General features: G+C 34.3%; 1 protein-coding gene across 2 annotated transcripts in view; it reads right to left on the bottom strand.

The window, feature by feature from the left end:
- Positions 1-26,313, bottom strand: part of ELP4 (elongator acetyltransferase complex subunit 4) — a 154,193-nt gene that overhangs the window by 74,011 nt on the left and 53,869 nt on the right. For both annotated transcript variants that reach the window (XM_086748886.1, XM_086748887.1), the window contains exons 7-9: positions 25,421-25,609; positions 11,336-11,444; positions 8,525-8,631 (exon numbers count right to left, since the gene is read on the bottom strand). In XM_086748886.1, coding sequence (XP_086605012.1) covers positions 8,525-8,631; positions 11,336-11,444; positions 25,421-25,609 — 405 coding nt within the window. The remainder of the gene's footprint in view (positions 1-8,524; positions 8,632-11,335; positions 11,445-25,420; positions 25,610-26,313) is intronic.

Below are 26,313 nucleotides of genomic sequence, written 5' to 3' on the forward strand. Positions count from 1 at the left end.
GCCATTTTGCTTATGACAATCTACTTTTCGCACACTCCTCTTGGCCAGGAATATAAAAATAAAATGTACTCTGGAATCCAGTCACAAATAATATCCCATAATTTGGCCAAAGAAGAAAGCAGTACTTGCACAATGGGTCTAGAACATTTTTTTTATTCACCTACAGTACTTTGCAGTCTACGTATATTTTTTTCTCCTGTCTCTTTTTGGCACTTTGGTGAAGTCTTTCACACTAGAATAATAAGACTAGTTTGCCCTCAATAAAAATAATTTAAAAAAAACCACATTCCTGTATATTAACAGTTCAGTAAAGGATAATATTGCGAATCAGTGAAATAAACAGATCAGTAAAATGGCATGGAACAGTTTTTGTAGAGGTGAAAAATTTGAAGACAGCAGAAATTTGTGGTTTTCTTACAGATCTATGTTCATCCAAAATCACTAATATTTTCTTAAGACTGGAGATGTTAATCCTTAATTTTGAATTTGCAAAATCACAATAAAATATTTTGGAATTTGTTTGATTAAGCATGTTATTAGTCATAGTAAACATTTAGCAACATTGCTCTGTTTTCCTACAAAATTACATTTTAACCCTTTTCAAGTTTTTGATGGGGCTATCTTACACTTTCCTAGTTTAGAGTACTTTGAATCACTTTCTATCCAAAGATCAATAATCAAAAGTATAACAAACTATATTGAGACAAGAAGATCCAGATGGATGCCCACCTTCCACACGGAGATGCAAAATTCTCAATTTTCAGTAACAGCCCTGAACTCCTACTTCAATGCATTTCAAGAAGGTTCATGTAAGATACTGGCCTCTAGTTGAGGAGATACTTCCTATAAGCTTTAATTTTTATTTTCCTGCACTTAAAGAGATATATAAAATTCAAGATGTTTTATTGTGTAATGGCATGATTGAATTCGCTATGATTTGAAAATGAGAACATTATACAATTATGAAATATCGGGTTTTTTATTAAAATTTGGTGGTATTTTAAAGAGCATTTAATGGAGGTGGCACTCAGCTCCTGCTGAGAACTACTAAGAATATGTGCTTAACTCTTTTTGCTTCTGGATAACACCATCAACATCTTTCTAACTTACGTCCACATACCGCTGTCTATAAAGCACTATTACTTTAGTGAAAAATACAGTCCTTGTAGATAGTTTTTTAATCTTTACCAGCCAACATCTTTATGAAAGATCTCTTTAGCCTACCTGTCTTTTATACTAAAAAAGTGGGAATATGTCAACTACTTTATTTGCCCAGCAAATACAAGATAAGTCAAAGGCCAATCCATTTCATGCGGCAGCACTGACCCTTACCACTGATCCTGTGAATGAGCAGTCCATTACAATATGTACAAGTGACCTTTAATTGCATTAATGGCTTTGTTGCATGTTCTTCCATTGCGACAACACAATTATGGTATAAATTTTTCCAAACAAGATAATTATTTGTTTAAATAAAAATACATATGAGTTCTGTTTACTGATAAGGAACTGCAGATACACTGTATTGTAAGTGTTAAAGTTTTGAAAAATTGAATGGAGCCCTCATGTTATACTTCTACGATGTGAAACAACACATGAAACAAAATTAATTATGAAATAAATTTCAGGATATTGCCAAACTCCATACGCAATCTAAAAGTTAGTGGTAACTTCCTGTACTCATCTTCAGAATACTGAAATAATTTAATTTACATTATTCAGTATTACACAATAAGAGGGTGATATTTTCAAATTAAATTTTTCCACATGTTCGCAAGATGAGTGTTCTGAAATTCCATATTTCACATGAAATTTATTACTTGATTTCAGTTTTATGTACCATTAGCATTCATTTATCTTAAATTATCATAATTTAAAAATATCTCCCAAAACTTTATCTAAATTGTACTGTCACAATTTTAAACACCTTTTTTTTAAATTCAAAATTGTTTGAAAGGAGGTAATACATTTTTGACAGGCAGTCTTTTACAATATTGAAATCAAATCCTTGATTTCATCAAACCCTTCATATTCTGTGCCTTATTCCTGGAAGGCTCATGCCAAAATGATTTAGTTTGATTTTCTTTAACAATGGTAGGTTGGCTTGACAGCATCTGACAAAACAATTCAGTGAAGTACACCATACCAGGTAAAGAGAACCTGAACTGGCTACTAGATGAAATAATGCAGAATGGAGCTTGAAATGATGACAGAATTAATTTTGTAGGAGAATCTTTTGCAGTATCATTAATTTTAGATTAAGAAAATGTTGTGGTGTTATAAATTTCAATCTATGTTTAAATAAAGCAGCGGTAATGTCTCTATTAATATCATAGGGAAAATGGACAGGAAAAAATCAATGCAACAGTGGTTTGACTGGCATAAATTTAATCTGAATTTTATTACAATGTTTTACCTCTCTCTGTTTAGTTTTATATGCAGAGTTCCTTGCATTTGAGTCCCTAAGCTGAAGTGGAGCATCCAGTACTAGAGTTCGCCAGGTATGATGCTATCTGCTCAAGGCAGGCTGAGGAGAAAGAGAAGTTTTCCATGAAAGCCCCAAGGGTACTTGTATTCTCAAATACACAGGGAAAAGAGGCCCTAAAGATTTTCTTACATTAGAGAATTAAAGAAATACACTTGCTGTAACACTTCAGAGACGTTCTGTCTCACCTTTGAACCAGGAATACCTGTAAAGTTTCATTCACACTCCAGGCACTGGGTGGCCAGGCAGTCACAGCTGTTACCCTCCTGCTTGGTCAAAGCAGGTTCCACTCTGAGGCTGTAAGGCCCTAACATGGCGTCAAGTCTCGTAATGTCACCAGCGCATGATCTTAAAATACAGAGTTGCTTTTATCCATATATGAAGGTATATTGACTACCAGTATTACAACGTGTATAATGTAGCATATGTTAGCTTTGGTGTTACACTGTGTTAATTTTACCTCCGCAAACAAGAATTCATTTCTGTATTTTACTGATCAACTGCTATAGAACTATCACCTGACTTAAATTTCTAATAAACCAATGTTTTGCCTTTTGTCAGCTCTCAAGCTCACAGATTCTTTTTGTCAAAATATTGCCTAAAATACTTCATTAATTCAAATGTATTTGTTTCTTTACAAAATTACTCAACTTTATAAACATCTGTGAAACATAGTCAGGATTATGGTAAGTAATTAATAAAGGCTGCTTCAAATTTTCTTGGAAGAAGTCTATAAGAAGCGATGCTATTAGAGGTACAGTGGACACTTTCTAATTCTCACTGATACAGAGGTTGGTAAGGCATGTGTGCGTATTTTAAATAAATGCTGATCCCATACGTACTGGTGACAGGGTTATCTGTTCCTCCAGAAGAAATATCTCATGAATAACCCATAACCATGATGTCCATACCTGTTCTCAATGTGTTTAATGGATAATCACAAAATGTTTCCGAGAGCACAGTCCTGGCATTCACTGACATCACCAGCTCCTGACTCACTTAGGACAAAACTTGTGCTATGCTAATACCACACTGAAGCACCACAGATTATCAGCTCTGACTTGGTCTTACTCACCTGTTTTAGTAAACAATCTACAGCAGCAGTTAACAGCACTTCTGTAACACAGAGATTCCAGATGGAAGCTACCTGAGACATATTTCCTGTTTTTAATTGCCAAATTCACAATCTTAAAAGAAAAGAGTTTTATGTCTTCTTCCAAATACCAATGCTGGACACATAACATAGACTTGAATACCCGGAATTGCAATTAAATCTTGCTTATTTTGGCAAACATTAATTTTCTTATAGTCCTTTATTGATAGATGAAGAAAGGACATTATTTCAATGCCTTTGGAATAATACATTAATTTTTAATTCTATATAGACTCAATTGCTATTTTTTGTGACTATGTTTCCTTTCAAAGACATAACCTTTTACGCTGGCAGTTACCACTAAGAAAAATACACCACAGAGTTCTCCGTACCACACTGCATCTGTCTGCCACTGAGAAACCTGCAACTTTCCTGCTACAGGACTCCTCTGACTTTCTTCTCCTTCTGTTAGGAAACACCTCTCACAAAAAGTAGTTTATGTAGTATATGACATTTGTTTTCAATATGAGTTGTCTTTTAAAGGTTTTCACTCTGGTTTGCACAGATGTTATATAGCCATTAAAAAGAAAACCATATTAGCTGGTTCTTACTTGCGTACTGATCAAAATAATAATTAAAAAAAAATTGCAACAACTATTTATTAGACAAACTATATTATACAATTTGTGGGAAAAAGCTTGTTTTCTATACTGCTAACATTTGCCTGTTACTTAAAGACTTAAAAAATCAGCAGCAAGGCAAAACTAGGGAATGAAAAAAAAATCTCACAAACTTTCCTATTTGCAAACATTTATCTGAATCTATCAAAAGTTTTAACTTTAAATACATAATTTCAGAGGTTTATGTTGAGCAGACAGTAACAAAGGGAGTTAATCAAATATGAATCTTCTCCAACTGTCTTGTCAAACCAGGTAATGATGTCCTGCCAGCCAAACTCAGAGAGAACATGTGAAACAAATACAAAAGTAAACAGGCCTTAAGCTGCCCAAGGGAAAGTCAGCAAGATGGCAATTTCAATCATTTGGAATAATACTAAAGCAGCCTTAGGCTCTTCTCAGAATGGAAACATGTCACTGTTACTGCAATATTTCAACAAATCAGACTGCAAAAGAAAGGAACACTTATGTAATCACAACTGTGGAACAACGTTTTACTCAATGGTGAGGTGGAAAATAATTAAGAGGAAATACCCTTTTTGCAAGTAATTGTAAATGTACCTGAATAACAAAGACAAACAATGTTTCCTTAGAAATTTTGAGGAGTGAAGAAATCAAATTTAGGCACAGGTTCCTTTAGTTTTGATGCAAGAAGCTTTGGAACAACAAAGATAAAATTCTATCAAATAAAACTATTAACACAATGTTCCTACCAAATTTATCAAATGTTGATAAAAGTTACACTCAGAGCTACAAACAAAGCAAAAAGTACTTCAAGAACAATTCTTCTGAAAAGTTTCATTAAGACGAACAAGCTGTCATATCATTTAACTGAGAAATCAAAAAATATTTCAAATATTTGGGGAACTTACCTAATCAGTAAACTTTCAGTATGTGTCTAGTCATGTAGCCATCTTTTAGTCAATCATCAGAAAATCAAAGGCAAATTGGCATGACTCAACCCAAACTTTAATACCGCATGATTGTGTCGTGTAAGCTTGTTTTGTGCGAGGGCTGCTGTGGTTTTAGCAGAGAGATTAACGACCGGACCTAAGCTGGCCTCCAAACCTTGCCCTGCTGATGCCTCAAGCCCTTTGAAGTCTGACCATCATACCTGGCAAAACAACAGTGGGAACTAGGCTGGTGTCAGATCTAATCAAGTTTCCTGCCTCAGCATAGCTAACTATGGGGTACACTAATTGGCCCAATTGCGGATTATACCTTTTGCTACAGATTCAAGACAATAATTTAGTCAAATGATGGTTTTTATCTCCTTCTAATTAAGATTCCAAAGTGGGAAGAAATAGGATTAGACAGGCTAACTTCAAAATTGTGTCCTTTAAAGTGGTATGCACATAAGATAGATCTCTGATAATATTGCATATAATAATATACTGCTAGTAACTAACGTGTGAAGATTTGAGAAAGCTTGATGCAGCTACTGCACCTTTTACTACAAACAGGTACCTTTTCCTGGAAAGGGTCTGCCTCATAATTTACAAATGGAAAATGAACACTCAGAAATACTAATTAAAAAACATTTTCACCGTGAATTTTTAAAAAAAATGCCTTTAGAATACATTTCCGTCAGTTTTATTTTGATGAAGAAGATACAGGAAAACCTGAAACAGTTAAATGATTCTGCAGACTATGAAGAGGCGGAGTCCCTCCCACAAAACTGCAATCTAATAAAACAGATTTGACATGTAAGGTTTTTTTACTGATGAGGGTCAAACCATAAAGAGTTATTTAACTGGTGAGCAATCCAGATATGAGAAAAATCCATGTCCTGCGCCCTTATTTTAAACTGTCAAAAAAGAATAGTGACGAAAACTCTTTCTGGAGAAATTTTGCCATAAATCATAGGATGTGTATTTCTAACTTTTCTTATGTAATTTGATGTTAAAGTGGCATTTCAAGCAGAGGTCAATATTTTTACCCTAAATTGTGTATATTACTAAGCAGAAGCTTTCCAAAAACTGTAGCATACTCAAAATATGTTTTCATTTCACATTTAAGCTATATACTAAGGAAGTCATAAACTTAGCTGTACTCTGTATAAAGCACACTGTTTCTTGTAACACCCAGTGTTGTGCTGCTTTATGTTTTCAACACCAGAACCAAACCTGTCTGCTGACTCTTCACATTCTAACTGCTGAAACCCATTTTAGCAGACTGTATTCACATCCCTTCTTAATTCAATTTTCCCTTGCTCCCATTTTCTTATTGACCTCATTGCTCTAGTCAGCCTAGCTGTAGTCTGCCTCCCCTAATGGTATGAGGAAGAAAAACATATGTATTATAGATCAGTGAAATGTGTACAGGAAGATCACAGTAGGACAGTGATCTAACATGTTCAAAAAGGGCGAGTTTGTGTCAGTTCAGCTTACAGAAAGCACATCTCTAACAAAACCTGAAGTTATTCAAAAGGGGCTGCAGCTGAACAATGAAGGGAGAAATTACACAAGTGGGTCATCTACACATGTCTAGGGCAACAGGTTGTTTTGAGAGTTCCACTACACGCCTGTTTTCAACAATTCTGCCCCATGGCCAATTCAATTCTTTTTACACAGCCTCCTGCTAATGTTTTTTTTTCCCTTCCAAATTACATTACAAATTAGAATCCCAAATGCAGCTGAGAGAAAAAGTTATATTCTGAGTCAGGATTCATACTGAGGAAAAAAACCCCAAATATTCTAATTCATCGCTACAATAAATGAGAATTTAGTGCGCTGTGAAATGAGAGTGCACGCTTCTCTGCACTTCTGAAAACAGTGAGAACATTTGTATTTCAAAACCAAACACAGACTATTAAGGTTTTTGTTTCTAACGTATCACTCAAAAGCAGTTGTTAAAATGGTACCTCACAATGCCTGGTTTCACTAACCGCATTCTCTGGAAAGTGAGAAACATCATAAAGGAATGTCTTTGGGAAAAAAAGCCCTCCTTCACGCATTTGCCTTTAAGTGGCTTCTGAGGAGGACACCTCTAGTTGAGAAACTTCTAGCACCCATGCAGAGATGACCTGCATGAAGAACTGGCTGCCTGATTAACTATTAACTACTCTCAATAGGATTAGATAATTAAAGACATTGATGACCATTAATTAGGAGGAGGGCACCTTAATTTGTCACTTGATAGGGCCCTTTCAATGATTTATAGGTTAGGGCTACTTGCAATTGTGAAGGGGAGGGGGCAGTGAAGAGAGAGAACCCTTAAGTTACCTTATCAAGTGGCCAGCTAAAAAGGGCAGAGGGTCAAATAAGGGCCAACGTGGTCACTTAAGGGTGAAGTCCCAAACACCAAAGCAGTGCCAAGCCACATTGACCATCATTTGGTGATGGAGTAAAAAATATGCTAATTTATTGGTGGCAATTCTCTCTTTTTATGGTTTCAAGCAGTTAAGACAAGTGGCCTGCTTAAGAGCTTTTCATTTGAAAAGAGATTAAACAAAATGGTTTGTCGGGGATGCTTGGCTGTTTTATGTCTTTGTTAAAAAAAAAAAAATTACCCAGACTGTACCGATGACTATCACATCACCCTGAAAGCCATCTTCCATCTCTAAGCATTACTTGGTTAATAAATACATCAGCTCTAATTGCTTAATAGTGCTATGTTCATTTGCTCTTTAGCAAGATTAAAATGAAATACATCTTTTGTATTACTGTCTTCTATCAGGACTGTCTGCATAAAGGTCAGAGAAAAAAGTTTAAATTTAGTAGGAAATTTACTTAAGGACATTAGTGTAAATGATACTGTGTTTAAAATGACATAAAAGAGCGAAAGGTGATTTCAGTAATGCAAAGAAAATGGTTTCTGAATACTGATAAGGACACTTATCCCTCATACCACACACAATTTTAAGCAGCATTATACATTAAAATCCCTCTACTGGGGTAATAACATGTAGCTGCTTTCCCACCCACTAACACAAGTAAGAGCAAGTCATTAACATTTAATTAAATATGCTCCTGACATCCTTAGAAACATGTCACGCTTTGTTATTGAAGGTTGTGGCCTACTTTCCATGTACATTTTAAACCAAAATAAACTACTTATAACGGACCAATTTACTGCAGCAAATGAGACATTTTTAATTAGAAGGCATATGACAATATTTTATAAAACCATTCTGAACAGCAAAACCAGAGTGAAATGAATTTACAACATCAGATGCATATTTTACGTATTTCACAAAACGAAACATAAGAGATGGGATTAGCTCCACCTTTTGGGTTCTAAATAGTGAAACAAAACTGTTTCTCTTACCTCAATGGTGAACAGCTTCCTTTTTAATCTAAAAGCAAGGTCCTTCGTGTCTGAGACATCACAGATCAAGCTATTAAGCCGAGGAATCTGACGGACATGAACCAAACCTTGTGGAAAGAAAGAGTAAAGGAGGAAAAAAAAATTAAGAAAACGCTGTCATGCAGATGCATAAATTAGAGTCTTACAGCAGAATCCTGTATATTTACACACACCCATCCTCCCCTTTTTAAACTGGAGCTTACTACCAGGAGCAATGAAGCAAACGGTGTGATTATACTCAAGTAATCAAGCAGAATAAGATAAACAGAAATCCTTGTGCGAGAAAAACTAATTGCACTTTGGTACAGAAGTACAGATGTAAAGAGGGATCTTAATACTTGTCAAAACTACAGCCGGTTTGTGTGTGATTTTCTCTTGTATTTACAGTAAGCAAATATGGCTATCACCTTGCATGCTGCCCACGGCACCACTGAGTGATCTTTATTTTATTAAATGCACCAGTAAGCAGCCAGCAAAACAAGGCTTATGGGTTACTGATAACCACTGAAGCTCAAACGAGAAGTACTTCGTTTTGCACCCCAAAAATGACTTTAACAAACTTTCTGGAAAATACCGATTTAGATCATGCTTTTCGATAAATTTTAACCCTATGCCACCCTAGGATAAATATGGTTTTTTTTTCATGTGGGAGGCTTATATAGTTGTTCAGATGTTTTTAACAGCACTAGGTGCACTGCAAGCTCTGCTTCTGTCAGCTGCGACTCAAGCTGATTTTTTCTGACAAGGACGCTGGATGGTTTTTGTGCAGCCTAATATAGTTTCTGAACAACCTAAGGGTGATTTTCTACATCTGAAAACCAGGATAATTCTACAGGGCTTCTCCATTACTGGCCTATATTTGCTGTTCATAAAGCCAGCGTCTAAATGGAAATACTGAACATTTAGAAAAGACATCTCACTTGAGAACAGCAGCTGTGAGAAAAAGCTCAAACTCTAAAACTCTAATTTAAAATAAGGCAAGTATTTTTTCAGGGTTTTATTTATTTTTTAAAAGGAAGAAGAAGTGAAGAAAGTTTCCTAAAATGGAAATACTTTAAAAAGCATAATTTTTATGGGTAGTAATTACAAAATTTCTCAATAATATTAGAAAAATATTTTTACACTTTGAAACCTTCTACCCCTGCCTCCAGCCAAGTGACATTTAAGAATTATTTGTTTGGCTTTTGAGTTCAAAATATAATTATTATATATAGGAACAGCAGGTGTAACACAGGGTTGCTTACATACAGTATTCCAAAAATTTTATTTAAGGATCATCTATATTATTCTTTTGTTATTTTATTGTCTTTTCAACCATCTAAATTTGCAAGCAGCTTAATAAAATTTTTAATGCAGGATTCATTAAATAATGCAATAATTTAACCAAACTTCTCGTGGGTAATGTCAAAATCTTACATCATCTGCAGTAAATAAATAATCTTAAAACAGATTCTCTAACAAAATTAAACCCATTAAAAATACCTATTTTTAGAACGTTAAATCAAGGTTGCCTAAACCTCAAAAGCTATGTATATTGGCATATAATTTTTATTAAGTAGTACCAAAAATGATTTAGCACACATTTTTACAGGAAACGAGGAAATAACTGCTAAAACATACATTGTCTTAAAGGATCTCTTCAGTACTGAGAAAAGGAGTATCAAATTGACAGAATTATGTTAGCATAAACAAATGCCACATCATGATTATACAGTTGGAAAAATAATTAGGGAAATTATTCCAGCTTTTGTTCATAGTTTCTTTTTCATTCACCTTTTTTTTTCAGATAATGAAATGTGCACGATTTTCATAGTCAGTTTTCATACTCTGATGTATTAGTTACAGCCTGCATACACACAGTGGTGTCTCAACACCATCTTTGCTTCTTTTTCTAGATATTCTGCTAGGGAAAACACTGCCACATTCTCATATATTTACAGCAGGTTTCCAATAAGCAGTTTACTTTCAGCTAAAGGTTTCCATGGAACTACAGTAGCATCACAATAATAATAGCTGTAATTTACGCACACTCAGAGCACCGCTCCAGACTATGTAAAACTGTCTGTTATTCACTGCTTTGGCTATGTGTAACTCCTAATCTGATCTTTAACAATTTAAACAGTTCTGCTGCAATAGTTAAAAAAATCTTCAGGAAACAAAACGTAAGATTAAATAGCAGTTCAAATTTTGAAGATAAATCACTTGAAAGGCAACACGACTTTTTGCCAAAATCAGTTTCATATTTTACATGCCACACATATCCACATTAATTTATTTAAATGCATAAGTGCCATAACTTAAAGCTGAAAAACAGAATGTTATTTTTAGATAAATTTTTACATAGCACCTTATTTAGCAGTTTATTCACCTTAATATAATATACGTTTTTCTGTGTTCTCTATTTGCAACTTGGCAGATCAAAAGTATTGATTTCATGACAACTTCAGCTCGCTGGTCAGATGATTGCCAAGCCTCCTCTGCATGTGAATTCCCCAAAGCCTGCCTGTTGAGATGTACATCTGATTGAGCCATGCCTCAGTAATACGGCTTGACAACATGCAAGGAGTTGCCATGTTTCCTTTGCAGCCTTAATGCACTTTACTAAAAATCTTCCTAACTCAAGACTGGTTAGCAAGGAGAAACATTTAAGGGGTATATTCTAAAATGAAATCAAATGCTACTTTATCGCAGATACCCAATTGGAAGGTAAACCGCTAAGTGCCCTAGAAACACTCAGGGCAGACTTTTTGCATTGCTAAAGATGGAACTTACCGTGGTAATCCTTGTATAATGGATTGGTTTCTCTCTCAGAGCCAATAAATGATTCAAGGCCAACTACCGTATCTGACAAGTTTGTTACACGTTCCATAATTGCTTTATTCTGTAAGACATGGAAACAAAATACACATCCTATGTGATGAAAAAGGTAATTAATGTTCATAAAGTAAGCCTTGGTCTTCTCAATGACAAACTGTGGGGAAAAAATAGGTCATCAATACTTAGAAATTGCATTAGGGGGCTTTTTTTTTTAAAAAAAAAATTGAATTCTTTGTCTAAAGAAAACATACATTTGACAAGCAGAAACCATAAAAGGGCTAGCTCAGCACTAAATTCATATTTTCCTAGATCTTCATAACATAAGCATTTGCTCACATCAGAGGTATTTACAAGCTATGTGGCAGTTAAGCACCTCTCATTGACTTCTACTGTGGGTCAGGTGCCCAGCTTTTGCTTGTGTTCTGAAAACCTTGGTTTTTAATACACTTTGGCATATCACCTCCAATATTTTAGGCAAGCACAATCCACATGATTATTCATTTTGGTCATCACTCAAACAACATGGAAAATCAAAGCACTTTCTTTTCTTTCCTTCTAAAAGTTCTTCTCTGTATAACATCTGAAGCTAAAGCTTCAAGTTGCATTACTATTCCCAATATATTTGTGATTTATAAGTGATGCCTTATGTCTTGTGCAACAACGTACTGTCAGGTGCCCAAAATAAGTTGTTTTCCACATAGTTTCCTCTACTTAATTTTATATAGCAGAAAGCACATTCAAAGATCACAACAGAGATCTTCAGAGGTAACTCAGGATAAAATGTCCTTAAAACGCTTTGATGATGTCAGGATTTAATGAGAGAAAAAAAAGGGACAAATCTGTGATAAAAAATAAAATACTCCTTTAAGATAACAAGTAGTTATCTTAAAGCTGCCTGGACAGTCGATATACTCTTGTTCTTGATGGCTGTATGTGCTACACACATTAGTTTCAAAGCATTTTGTACACTTTGCACTTCTTTCACAAACTATATGACTGATGCTTATTATAAAAGGTCAATTTAAATACTGGTAAACTATTTGATAACAACAATTTATAAAGTAATTAGGAGCAGAGAGAAGGGAAAAATCCCTGGATGTCAGGAAAGTCTATGCATTGTATTGACACACAGGTTTATTAAAATGGTGATCAACACACCGATTGCATTCTTGAACCCACATTTCAGTAACAGCGTATTTCCTAGCCACAGAAAGGCCTACGAAACAGACGTGAAAGGTGAACACCAAAGAATAATCTGAATTCTGCGTAAAGCAACTTGTGGCCTGTCCTGCACAGCCCAATCTGCTCAGGTTACAAGGCCTAAAGCCACCTTTACACCCCCTCCCTTCCCCACCTTATGGGCCAGATGGCACTAAATCCTGGGGACTGGTCTCTTTTCAAAGCTGCTACTTGTGCACAGGCCAAGACGATCTATCCCTACGGAATCAGGGAACTTCAATTTTATCTACTAAGTCTAATGATGAGTAACAATAAAGCAGCATTATACAACAGAATTTCCTTTCTGAGGAATAACATAAGTGATCTGAGGTAGATGAACGCTGCCTATATATCAATCTCTAAACTTTGTTATTATATTAAATATTAAAGCTGACTTGCAAATTATTTCCTCTTTTAGAAACAGAAAGACAGCATACTATATTTTAACGTAAACTTTTGGTCACATTGTTCTACAGTGGCAATGACATAACAATGGTATCAATATAAATCTGAAGTAGCCAGAGACCTCCATATATGTATCCACAGAGCAGAAATTACCGTATTTTGCCAGTTCTTCAGCAGGCTGCTGGATGTTACTTGTACAAGCGAGAAAAACAAAATTGTTACATAAATAAATAAACACTGATGATTTCTGGAAGTTAACCTAAATTCTTGGTACAGAAAAAATATTCCACCATTTGAAAAAATGTTTGCTATCCATTAATGTTTTTGCTCGCTGCTTTTGATAACAATGGGTCACAAAAACTGTGGATAGAAAGATGCTCAACCATCAGCAAGGCATCCTCATCGCTAACATGAAGGAAATTCAATATTTGCCTAATGAAACACACATTGATATGCCGGTTTCAGCTCTTCTTCTGAACAGGTTTGCTTTATTAAACTGTAGTCTGTTTGCCCATGTTGATTTTATTTTTGTTTTTAAAGTGTGTCAAAATATTCTCCTGGCTTAATGCAGTGTATCTTGGGAAATACTTTGCACTGTGAACCGCCACACCAAACAGACATTTGCTTATGTGGCATTGTTGCCACAGATCTGTATCTATCATGTATTTTCTAGTTTGCAGTGTTCAGCACATTAATGTCCAATCAAAGCTGACGTCAGCACACAGATAGTTGTGATGTATGGCATACTGACATAAACACACAAATCATGTTGCCCCATCTGGGCTTGAAAATTTAACAGAGCTCCAGATCTTCCTTCAGCCCCATACAAATCTACCTCCTGCTTCTGGCATAAACTTGGCAGCTCTGGAGGTGAGCCAGGACATGGTTAGGAGGGAAGCCAGGAATGGGGAGATTCAGTGAAAGAGTTTGTTGGCAGCTAGAAGAGGTATTGTTTTAAATTACACTAAAAAAATAAATAAAAAAAACCCAACCCAAACCCAGTCCTGGAAAGTTTTCAGTCTTGCTAGATGTACTGCAGTTTTTCTAAATTAGTCAGTTCAGCCAAAATGTAATTATTCTAACAACATGGAAGCAACCCTGTTGTGCAGGCTGGGCTGGGCATCCATTCTATATCTTACTTTGTGCTCACTGTTTTAGTCAGGCATTTTCTTTCAACCATAAACTTGCAATATTTGAACTCAACAACAGTGTACTTCCAAAACAATTTCTGAAGAAAATCCATGTAGCTAGTTGGATACGTAAATGGGAACTATACATATGTATTTAACCAGCTTTTGGGAAGGGCAATTATGGAAAAAGATTGCTTTGTCCAACTAATTTATTTGCAGAATCCTCAGTGCTTTGAGTAATTATTTGTGTGTGTTTAAAAATACTTATTTACAAATAAAGCAGTTAAAAATGTACCATCTTCTGTGCCTGAGTATAAAGCACGGTATTCTACCAACGCAAACACACGTATAGCCTGTATGCTCAAACTTACATGCTGAAATGAATACTGTGTGTACTACTGGACTGAGTTCTTAATGTACCACAATGTTATCATTACTACTATTAATCAAATTAATCTTGGTTCATCTGGATTCTGTATCAGGAAACAGAATCTGTCTTTTCTACTCTGCTCTAATTTCTAGTTCTCCTCTGATTTCCTGTCAAAGATTTTCTAAGACTCAGAGATCTAGGTAACAAAAATATGTACAAAATTTACATAACAGAAATATTTAAATTCTCAGTCCTTGCACTGCATTAAGTAAAGAAAAGTCAAAGAATGGAAAATTTTCTTAAAATGGTTTCAACTTTTCTATATAGTACATATAAACAATCTCAAAATTTAAAAGGAAAATAAGAGACTCATGTTAAAGATTGACAGAGAGATCCAGCTAGCACCTGTATAGATATATTAAGCTCTTGAATCACATGGGCTTTGTATATTTGCATTCGTATTTTGATCAAGACATTAACATAATTATAATATTGATTTATATATTGCATTGAAAATAAGATACTTTAAGACTATGTCTCTTTTCAAAGAGTCATTAGACCTATATTTTGGTAGAGCGCTATATTTAACTTCTGTACCTTTATATTCTGGCAAACTAATCTCATCATCGATCTTATTTTAAAGTATTTCATTAAGAGTTAATACATTGAATTCTAAAATGGGTTTCATTACCTAAAAAACTACTTACAAACAATTGCTAGCACTGGGACAACACCCAGTTTAAACGGTGAGTTGCGTATATTCTGTATGACAGCACAGAATTTAAAGATGAATTCAGACACTCCCCCAAGTCTAGGTAAAATCACAATTGTAGGCAACAATTTGTGTTGTTACCAACGGGTGAGTCCAGTAATCCTGACACTTTGAAAGAAGGTCTCAATAACAAACAGCAAGCAAGCAAGTCCATGTAAAGTAATACGAACCTTACGAACTTAAAGCAAATTTTGGTCTGTGAATTTTAAAAAAAAGCTTATAAATTGGTTGTGGCTTTTTTTTTGTTTCTGTTACATTGCGTCATAAAGCTGAAGTAAGTTTAGTACTATAATGTAGGCAGCCACAGTGGACTATAACGAAACACTGGCTGGATATTCAATAGATGAAGTAAATCTGATATTTTCTGAGAGATTATCACACAATGATGTGGTAATGACTTCAAAATAGACAAATATTTACCACTTGTCACTACTACTTAATCTCCAAAGGATTTTAAATTGAAAAGATAAATTATTAAGAAACATGGCTGAAATATTTATCACCATTTGTTAATAATTACTGCTCAGAAAATCACAGATTTCCCCATACTTTTTATTTTGGTAAAAGAAGTTAGGTATTAGACCCTTGTACTAATTTTATTGAGAGATAGTTTCTGCACTTTTTCATCATTCACAAATCCTGAAAATAAAAGATAATAACTGCTCTGCTAAAAAGTGTTCTATCAGTAACTAACAAAGACTGTAAAGTATAAAATTCTATACTTGTTGTGACTCCAAGTTGATTAGCACTGTTCTCACTGCTTGCACACACCAAATCTACTAACTGAACTTTGAATTTTCGCTCTAAAATGAATGTACACTCAGACCACTGGAATACAAGACAAGCACCAGTACATGAACAAATTTTGGTATGTAGAAATCTGTACCAATATCACAAGAAAACTGAATACAAGCATGATGTCTTTGCTGGAAGACAGGTATCCTAGAAATATACTTCAACGATTGTCTACAAACTACAATGCCTTCAGTGATGAGAAATCCACATTTAGGGATTCTGACTGATGAGGCATCTTCTTTTACCTTTGAAGAACCTTATTGACTATAAATATCTGTTCATATAGCTGAAATCAGAGAAGCACTGGTTTTGGTTGATTTTTTAATATGTACACTGTATTACATTAGCTAATTTCAAGCAATTAATAGTATCTTTGAATAATTTTATACAAGTTACAGAAGCAAAGAAAGGACATGAAGTGAAGACCTGAGCAGGTAATTAGATGCAATGTACTCGTAAAAATAGGAAGGGAGTAACAAAGCATCTGTTGGGCAATATGTTACACGATGTATTAATTCCAGATTTTGGTTGTTCTCTTAAAGTTGCTTTTAATAATGTTTGTCTTGACAGTCTATAAAAACTCAAGAGTCTCTAAACTGTAAAACTAGTTAGAACAAGTATTTTATTTTTCGTAAAAAGTCAAAATATTTGAGCCATTGTTTCCTTATCTTACACCTAAAACACTGTCACTGCTGTGGGAACTCTGCAATGCAATTATCAAATATATTAGATAAAGGTGGATGACACAGTATTCAATTAAAAAATTCCAGATAAATTTTCAGGTAAAATAATCAGCCAGGAAATAAAAACTAAATATCACATACTGAAAAAAAAATAAAAATCTTCAGATCTTCACTGACAATGGATGGCCTGGACTTGTCTATTACTTGACCTATAAAAGAATCTAACGCCAGCAAATTTTGGAACCCTACAAAATAAAAACTTTGTCTGTTTTGCCATTGGAGGGAAGACATAAAGGTCAGCAGTGAAATGCGTGATGACTCAATATAGATATTAAGCAAGTCAGTAACAGTTGCTGCTGAGCCCTACAAAAACAAAAGTGAGAACAAAGACTACGTAGTTTAAATCAAACTTTCCGTCTGTTGATCTCCAAGTGCTTTACAAAAGACAGGCAAGTGCTGCATTCCTCATTTACAAGTCACGTAACAAGCACAAAGATAGCATGTGCGTTGTCCAAAGTCACGAGCCAGTCAACAACGAGCTGGGAACTGATCTCACCCTTTTGTTGAAGCCCTGTCTACCCTCCTCTACTTGAGGCTTGGTTTAGGAGGCTGCATCTATGGCTGTGGGGTACCAGGAAAATATTTATTGGTACTATGAAGATGATGCGGGAGTCAAAGCCCAGAAAGCTGGGTGCTGAAAATCCCATTACTACCTGGCTGAAAGAGGTGCCAGATGTACAGGGTATTAAAGGGTGACACTTTTTGAGCTGAATCCCTGCTCAGAGCTTTTCTCTTCTGACTATTTCCTTAGCATTCAGTAGCTGAAAGCACAGGCTGCATGTGACCATGAATGGTTCTGGGCTCTTGCATAAGCCCTGCTGCAGTGGGTATATGAAATAAGCCCTTCTCCAGTAAAGGGTGAGGAGCTGGGAAGAAATTAGTACAAGATCTCGGCTGAGATGAGCTCAGCATCTCCACTGAACACTATCTGGTCCTTATTAATGAGATTGTCTTATCGTTGTAAAAGCATATATATGGAAAACTGTATATTGTTATTTGTCTTTAATTATAGCAAAAATTAAATGACCATTTGAACATATTTATTTATAAAATTAAACACATAAAATATTCAATGCTACAAGTCGGTTATAGTGTAGTATAACATACAGATGCAAAAGTAGACTAAAAGAATGAGAGTCATATCACAAAAGAGCCATAACAAAACTGCTGAAATTAACGAGACCAACCAGCTTAACTAAAATCCTATGACTCCATTGGGAATCATTAATTATAAGAAAAAGGTTTAGGAGTTCCTTTTTTTGCCATTTTGCCTGAAAAAAATGTCATTGCAGTTTGCTTATCGATTCAAAAAGGCTAACTATTGCTGCAACTTTAATTCTTTAAACAGTGAATCACATTTTATTCACAGGTGACCAAAAAGATCCTTCACTATTATTTCAATTAATAGTACACACATACCAAAAGGAATATCTAATGGATGTTGGTAATCAAGTGGCAAGATTCTGAAGTATAAAATCATTTAAAAAACTAATCCCTTATTCAGTATAAAATTATAGGCTGTCATCAGGAGCAGGCTGGCAAAGCTAGGTCCAGATGGGAAACTGGCTGGGCAATAAGGAGAGGTAGGGTGGAAATGATGGGTAGGCTGGAAACGATGGGAACCTAAGGAAAGACATGACTGCTCCCTCTGCTGGCAAGGTTCTCACCTGCTTTAATTTTTAACTAATGAGTAGGCATTTCTTTAATTATTTAGGATCTAGCCAATAAATAATGTAGAATGTTCCTTCCTCAGTCTGTTGCTGTGTGTTTGCACATTTTTGAACTTATGGTGCCCTATTTCACTAGAATAATTTGCCCTAGAATTAAAGCTCAAGATGGATATCTAATGGTGGAGTTACTGGCTTTATATTTTAATTGTTCATAAAATGAAAGCCAAGATTAAGCTATTTAACAGTCAAAATATTCTATTTTACAATGTATACATATTTCATATTTAATTTACATATTTCATAGTATTATGATAAATTGCTTATCATATCGTACTGTAACAAGAACCCTTTTATGTAGCAGTAAGATACTATAAAACAAAACATTCTGCAACACAAACATATTAAATTACACATCATACCAAAAGAGTGCCATTCTTCCATGAGTAAAATTCATGACCAGAGAAGTCAGCGATAATGTTTGTATTAAAACTTAATTAAAAGATGAAGATAAGTAATTCATTACTTGATTTGTGATATAAATTAATAGCTGCAGTAAGAACATTTAGAAAAAAATCTGTTCTAAGATTTTGGCCTACAACCAGAAGCTCCCAGAACAGGAGGGATCAGCTTTTTTTGCCCACTGTTCTCATCTGAATCCTGGCTGAAAAGCTACTCCAGCTCCCAGCTTTCCAGAAGGCTCCATCCCAGGAATCCTCGCCTGCCATTTGGTTTGCTGATTTTAATCTCACAGGACTTTCCTACAGTGGCTCCACTATGCTGAACTGGCACTTGCTCCTAGAAGTGAGTTATTATTAAACTTGTAGGTCAATTGTGGCACTAACAACTCTTTGGAAGCTTTCAGCCACGGTGTACAATTTGCTGGTCTAATTAAATATTAATTCTAAGTGTTACATTCTGTGGCTAAGAGCTTTTATTTTCCATCATCAGTCTGGAAGAGAAAGAGGTTACAAGGCTAATTTAATCTTTCTTTTTTTTTTTTTTCCCCCTAGCATTAAAGCTTAACTACATAGGCACAAAAACATCATTAAAGATGCAGTATTCCTTTTTATTATGATTATACAGTAATTAATAGAGCAGGTCTAAACAAAAAGACGTAAAATTAGATTCTGAAATTTCAAGGTTTTAAAATAACACCAAAGTTCATATAAAAATGTTTCTAAGCATACACTGCACAGAAATTAATTATTCAGTTATTTGAAAATCATTTAAGATGGGAAATACACATGCAGTAATTGAAATATAAAATAGTTTTACACAAAATTATTGTTCTTTGCTCTGAAATACAACAGACAACAGATAAAACCCATATTTAATGCTAATGGCATTCTTTTTCAAGAACTTGTACTTCTACATAAACAAAAAAAATAGCATTACTTCAGAAAAACAATATTACCTTCCATTTCCTAACAGAATTACTTGCTTAAAGTAGCTAACTACTTTGCCCTGCATTATTTAAAGTCACTCTTCTAATCTTTAGTTATCAGCATCCAAATGGGCTCAATACATGAGCCTCTTCCCTTCTGCTTCCATAACAGTTGCGTCCATGTCTGGACACTGGGCATTATATTAACTACTTAGTCCAGTAGCCAAAAGATTCCATATGCTTGAACAGATGACTATCTCCATACTGTGATGGGATATTTAACTGTTTAGGTCTAATATCGCAGTTGAAAGATTTATTTCTAAATCTTACCTAATTTGTAAAAGTTTTCAGATTATACAGATAAAATGTAAAACCGAATTGCAACGCTGCATACACTAATTAACTTTTAAAGTTTAACTTATTCATTTTGGAAAAGTGATTTTTATATTAAAAGTGTGTTGATTAGATGATTATAAGGATGTATATATAGTGTCCTCCTAAAAATTAATATTTATTAAAATGAGAAGGCTGTTTTGGATATGCAATTTTAACATACAATGTGACTGTTCATCATCATACAGCTGAGTCAGTTAAAAGACAATTATCATGTGGGTACAAAAACATGCTTCAGACACATATTGTATTCGTTTTTGAATTGGGTAGTTGTTACCAAATCAGAAGCGATATAGCTAGAGTACAGCCTGTTGGCAACCATAAACTTATTTTATGAAACAACGCAATATTTCTAATACTTCTGTAACTTGATTAGCAAATACTATCAACAATAATAGAAACTGAAAACAAAATGACTTACTATCACACAATTTAAATTTTGAATTGTATACTTCTCTGAGCTTCTTACTCAATCATAATTTTAAAGATGTTTTTAAGAATGTCTAGAATATCCAAATCAGAATATTCATATCTGAAAACTATGTGTATAACCCACGGATATATGTCATAAACTCATGACTTTCAATATTTCTTGTATGGTTCTTAAACCACACACAACATAAAAAAAACCCCATATATAAAAAATATAAAGACCATTTCATTTGTTTAAGTTTTGCAGAGAATTTTGAAAGCTTGTTTAACTATGACATAGAAACTCCACGGCATTTGATCTCAATACAAATTTCCGTGCAATGGCTACATCATCAAATATATTTGGAGGTTATTCAGCATTTTATGCTTGTGAACTCTCAGAAGTTAAGAGTTCTAAGGCAGGCAATCACTCCTAGCTCTTGTCACAGGAATAAAGATTTCAAATTGTGACAAATTCACAAGCTATAGGAGTTCGCATCTTATGATCCCACATTAGCAATGGATTCTAAAGCACTCTATTGCTTGACTTTGAGTTTAGCTGCTAAACTACTCAGTGTGAACACAAAAGGCCATGGATGTGAAAAGGTTTGTTTCTGAATTTTTCTACACTGAAACATACAGGAACTTATGCACTTCAGTGAATTCAAAGCATCAAAACATTAATATTGTAGGAAATTAATTTTTTAACATACTGGATGAAATAATGAAAAGACCTTGCTAAACAGAACTTCAGACTCTGAGGAGAGGTTCTGTAGCAAGACTTATTCATACTGACTTTTCATTAGTCAATTAATTTCCCTTGGTACATGCTGACTAATATGGTTGTTAGTCCTTACCACTAATACAGCTTCAAGTTCAAAATAAAGGATGGCTTTAATAAACGTGTTACGCTTTCTCCCAGTGAAAATAATAACCTACTTTAAAAAAATTACTTAAGTGATATAAAATTGGGAAGAACAGGGACAGAATTACAAATATTACTTAGTATTTTTGGGGAAAAGGTGTTTCTGGATTTACCAATTATTTCTAGCAATTAAATTAAAAGATTAAAACACAATAGGAAAATATTTTAAAATCTAACTTAGTGCTTTTGCAGGTATAAAACTGTGACATTGAAGTCCTTTAAGTCACACTCTGTAGCACATTTTTTTTTTAATTAGGTACTAAACCACACAGATTATCAACATACAGAACAAGAGTCCTGACTTGTTTTTATAATACTCCTTAAATTTAGAAAGTGTAACAACAAATGAAATCCCTCTTCAGTCTGCCCTCCCTGATCAATGCTAGATTTAAAAAATGGAAGTAATTTTCCCTTTTCAAACGCACTGTCTGAATTCATAGGCACAATGCATTTTCAAGGAGCAAGAAAAAGACTTGAAAAATAACCTTTCATCAACTATTTTAATCATACTTGTAAGTATCTCAATATTTATTACCTGACAGACAGTGTAAGATAAGAGTATGCTCAATCAGTAGAAAATATCAATCAAGTAAAACTTGTCACATATTATTTGAATAAAATTCATAATTGGATAAGTTTTTTTTTTGTATCATTTTCTTGAAATCCTCTTCCAGAATAATGTATTCCTATTTTTGTGGTTGAGAAAAGAGAATTTTCTTTTTTATTCATGCACTGTTTGCACTAGAAGTTTCACCAATAAAAGACAAAGATTCTGTGTTCCTTAGTGGACTACAATTTCTTTATATTATTCTGAAAAAACTCTGTGCACAACCAGATTTTTTCAGAATAATTTATGTCTTTTACCAAAATACAGCCTTACAGAAGGCTGTGAAGACATTCAGTGTCTGTTCATGTTCACATTCAGTGAATGAGCATCATATTTGGATAAATGCAATTCAAAGTTACTGCATCCAATGAATAGCTAGGATAATGACAGAGCCACATTGATGGATGTGTACCACAAAGGGAAAAGCATCAAGAAAAAAAAATACTGTTCCATAGTCACCACAGAGACAAAGCAGACATCAGAATGTAGAAAAAGTTAAAAAACCAATAATAGTATTATTGTATTATGTTACTGTAACAAAGTAAAATACTATTAAAAGATATGTGACTGCTTAAAATCAGGCTAAGGAGGTAGTATGAGAAAAAATACAAAACAATCAGAATACAGAAAAGATAAAATAGGGAGCTTCATCTTATTGTCTCATCAGCCAAGAACAAAGATGTAATTTATGAAAAGTAAAAGCAAAATTAAACTTTCTGAAAAGGAAAGCAACCAGGTAGAATTTATTTGTGGAACTCCCTGTCACAGTACAACATGCAAAGTATTTGGCAAAATACATAAAAGAAACAAATTTCAAACTAGAGCTACATATAGTCCATATATATATATATATGCACTATTCATATACTACATATAAAAATAGAACTAGTCTGAGTTGGAAAGATGTTGTCTCTGCTGAAAACCAGTACTACCAATTTTAAGTTTTATTTCTTTGTCACTGGAGTAACTAGTACTGGGGGTTAACAGAGACAAGATATGGTATGAGTCACCACTAAAAATCTATCTTTTCAGGACAAAGCAGGTGAAAAAGGAAACTATTTTTCTGTATATGTTGAGAAAACCTTCATTAAAATGTGATTTTGAACCTATATTTAACTTCATGGAAATTATTCATGTGAAGAATTTACTTGCAGACCACCTAATTAATACAGTTGGAGGCAAAAGATAACATAAAAATACAGAAACAGTAGTTTAGGGAATCAATGTGGAATTCACTACACCTTGAGAAAAATAGCGTGCATTTTCTCTGCCTTCAGTGCACTGACTTTAAGTTCAACAGAGAAAGCATATGCTAGAACTTATACTAATCAAATTAAATACATATACAGAAATGCTCCTGGAAAAAAAAAAATCCCTCTCTTATTCTCTTGGAAATAAAAGATATTTTCTTTACTTTTTTTTTAATCCAGCAAGAAACCTCAGTAACAGAATGGTGAGTAGCTGGGCTGTGAGAATGTGAGCAGCTGCTGTTATTATAACTAAAGGTCTGTCTACGGCTTGAGCCTGAGAGACCACATGTTCGGCTGTCCTCTCATCTTGCCATCCTCACCAATTAACTATTAACATGGAGGGCTGTACACATGCTCTCAGGGGCTCTTTAACAGGCTTCTTGGAGAGTGGAACAACTACACAGCAGGGCTCTGGGAACTGAGCAATGTAGGGTATAAGGAACCCTCAGCAGCTTTGCTCCTCCTAATGACAGTTTTCTCCATAGTTTCGTGCTTAAAGAAGGATACATGAAGTTTAACAATTTCAAAAAAAAAATTAATGCTGTCATTTGTTAAAGACTGCTAAGCTAAGGTTCTAGAAATAATTTTCATTTAAAAAAATTCAGAATACTCTAGCACTTGCTGTAAAATAAAAATAAAATTCATGTTAAAATGAAAAAGTCAGTTACTTAAAGAGATATAGTTTCAATCCTAACTCCACAGGAATTGATTTACACGGGATTTATAAATATAAAACCAAAATCAACTTCCCACATAAGTTCGCCACAAACAAAAAACTTCACCTTTCAGTTTGTTTCTTAAAGACACTTCTGGACTACTTCTCTAAAATATTATCATACCTTTTATTGACAGAATATATAAAAAAGAATACAATTAAACCTATTGCATGTCTCAATTATGGACAGATAATTACAATGTGGAAAAAGAAGGATGTTAGTTTTACATTCAAAAATTCTATTCATTAAATTTTACTATCAACCTTTTTGAAGGCACACTGCCATCTAATATTTAAAAACAGCTAAGTAAGGATATTGAGGTTCACACTGCAAGAGGAATATTCATACACTTTTGATGCCAACGGTAAAACTAGAAAATAAATGCTGTTATTTTTGAAGCAGTAAGTGCATCAGGTATCTGGATAAATAACATTTGCAGGTATTCAAATACTTTGACAAAATGGAATACATAAGTGAGAGTGATGTACTTACCTAATATAGGATTTAATCTAACGATAAACTCACCTACTACGAAAACATTTTTCATAATATGAGGTTTTATCTAATACTTTTTAACCACAATCAAATCAAACTAATACCTAAGTTATAGGCTCTCTGTTCATCATGAAAAATAAATTTGTTTTTGTAAGTTATGTTACCACTTGCAGAAAAAAACCCCACTATCTACATTTCTCCTTTCGCTAAAACAGTTTATTTCCAGAAGATACATTTAAGTCTCCATATACTTTCAGGAAAAGTGCTGTTAGCAGCTTCTGATTTTGCAGTTGGGAAAATTACTCTGATACCATAACTGGTTTGCTCCTGGTCTCAATACAAGGGCATAATAGAACTAAAGAGTAAACCTGTATCTTGCAATTCCTGGCTCTAAGAACAAGATCACACATCATCATAATGAGTATGACAGATGCAGACAGTGGACTGAAATGTCTTGTATTGAAACTCTACAGTGTTTGAAGGCAGTGAAAAAGTGCATAGGGATGTTGTTAAAAAAATAAAAAAGAAATTACTAGCAGGATTCTCTTTGCTTTTTTACAGTTTCTGAAATTTTGACAGTTTTTAAAAAAAGATGAAAGTATAGAAACACTACAGTGAACTTATGTTTTAACTTCACCCTTTGAACAAAAAGAGGTTTCAAAATGTCAAAAATTGCATTTATTTTCTTACCATAAACTTTAAATTCTTGCTAACTGATGTGTCAACTACGAAAAACAGCAAAGACAGCATTCCTACCTGGATAAGGTGAGCAGGCACTGTGACTATGCAGGCTGACAGAGATTTTCTGAGGAGGCCACGGAGAACATACAGAAATTTTGTAAGGCTATGAATATCTTCAGGAGTATCACTGCTACAAATGTCCTCACCCCACAACATGGAACCCAGACTCTGAATTCCTATCCGCAAAATATTCTTTTGTTTTTTCTATTGAAAAAAAAAAAAAAGCCATTTGTTATTTTTAAACATTGAGACAAAAATCTAATGTAATACATATGTTAAAACAGGTACAATATATAGAATTCATATCCATGATAATCACATAGTTCAAGTAATCATAACTTAATCTCAGAGGATCTTAATAAAATGCAATAGCAATTTTTTCACTAACTGGATATCATCTTATGTCAGCTGAGCATGCACAAGTGTAACAGAGCACGGAAACACGAAAACTAATTTGCATTTTGTAATCAGCTAAATGTAAGTATATTCTGACAGAAAAAAACCAAGAACATTATGATTTTTCATGTACTTTCTCTCCTCCATCACAACATGCAAACTCTGAGAAGGTTGCTGGAGGGGCCTGAAAGCAAGTAAACACAACTTTTCCCTCTATTTTCAACTTTCTGCTCTGTACTTTCATAACCTGACTATTCCACCTGTTCGCTTCAGTTTCATTTTTTCTGCTACTTCTAAATGACCAAGGTCAGTGGCCTACCTCACCAATACATGGCCTTCTTGCTATTTTAGAAGTCTCTGTAAGCATCATCTACATTCCCATCAACTCCTTCCAGCTAATGAAGGAAGGTTTACCCACAGCTATGGAGAAATGGAGCCTGATGGACAGATTGTCTCTTAAGGACTACACTTTTCTGAAAGTCCTTGACATGAGTGTTTCTGGATCTGCTTTA

The sequence above is a fragment of the Chlamydotis macqueenii genome, chromosome 5 (assembly GCF_036417535.1).
Source record: "Chlamydotis macqueenii isolate bChlMac1 chromosome 5, bChlMac1.mat, whole genome shotgun sequence".
Taxonomy (NCBI): Eukaryota; Metazoa; Chordata; class Aves; order Otidiformes; family Otididae; genus Chlamydotis; species Chlamydotis macqueenii.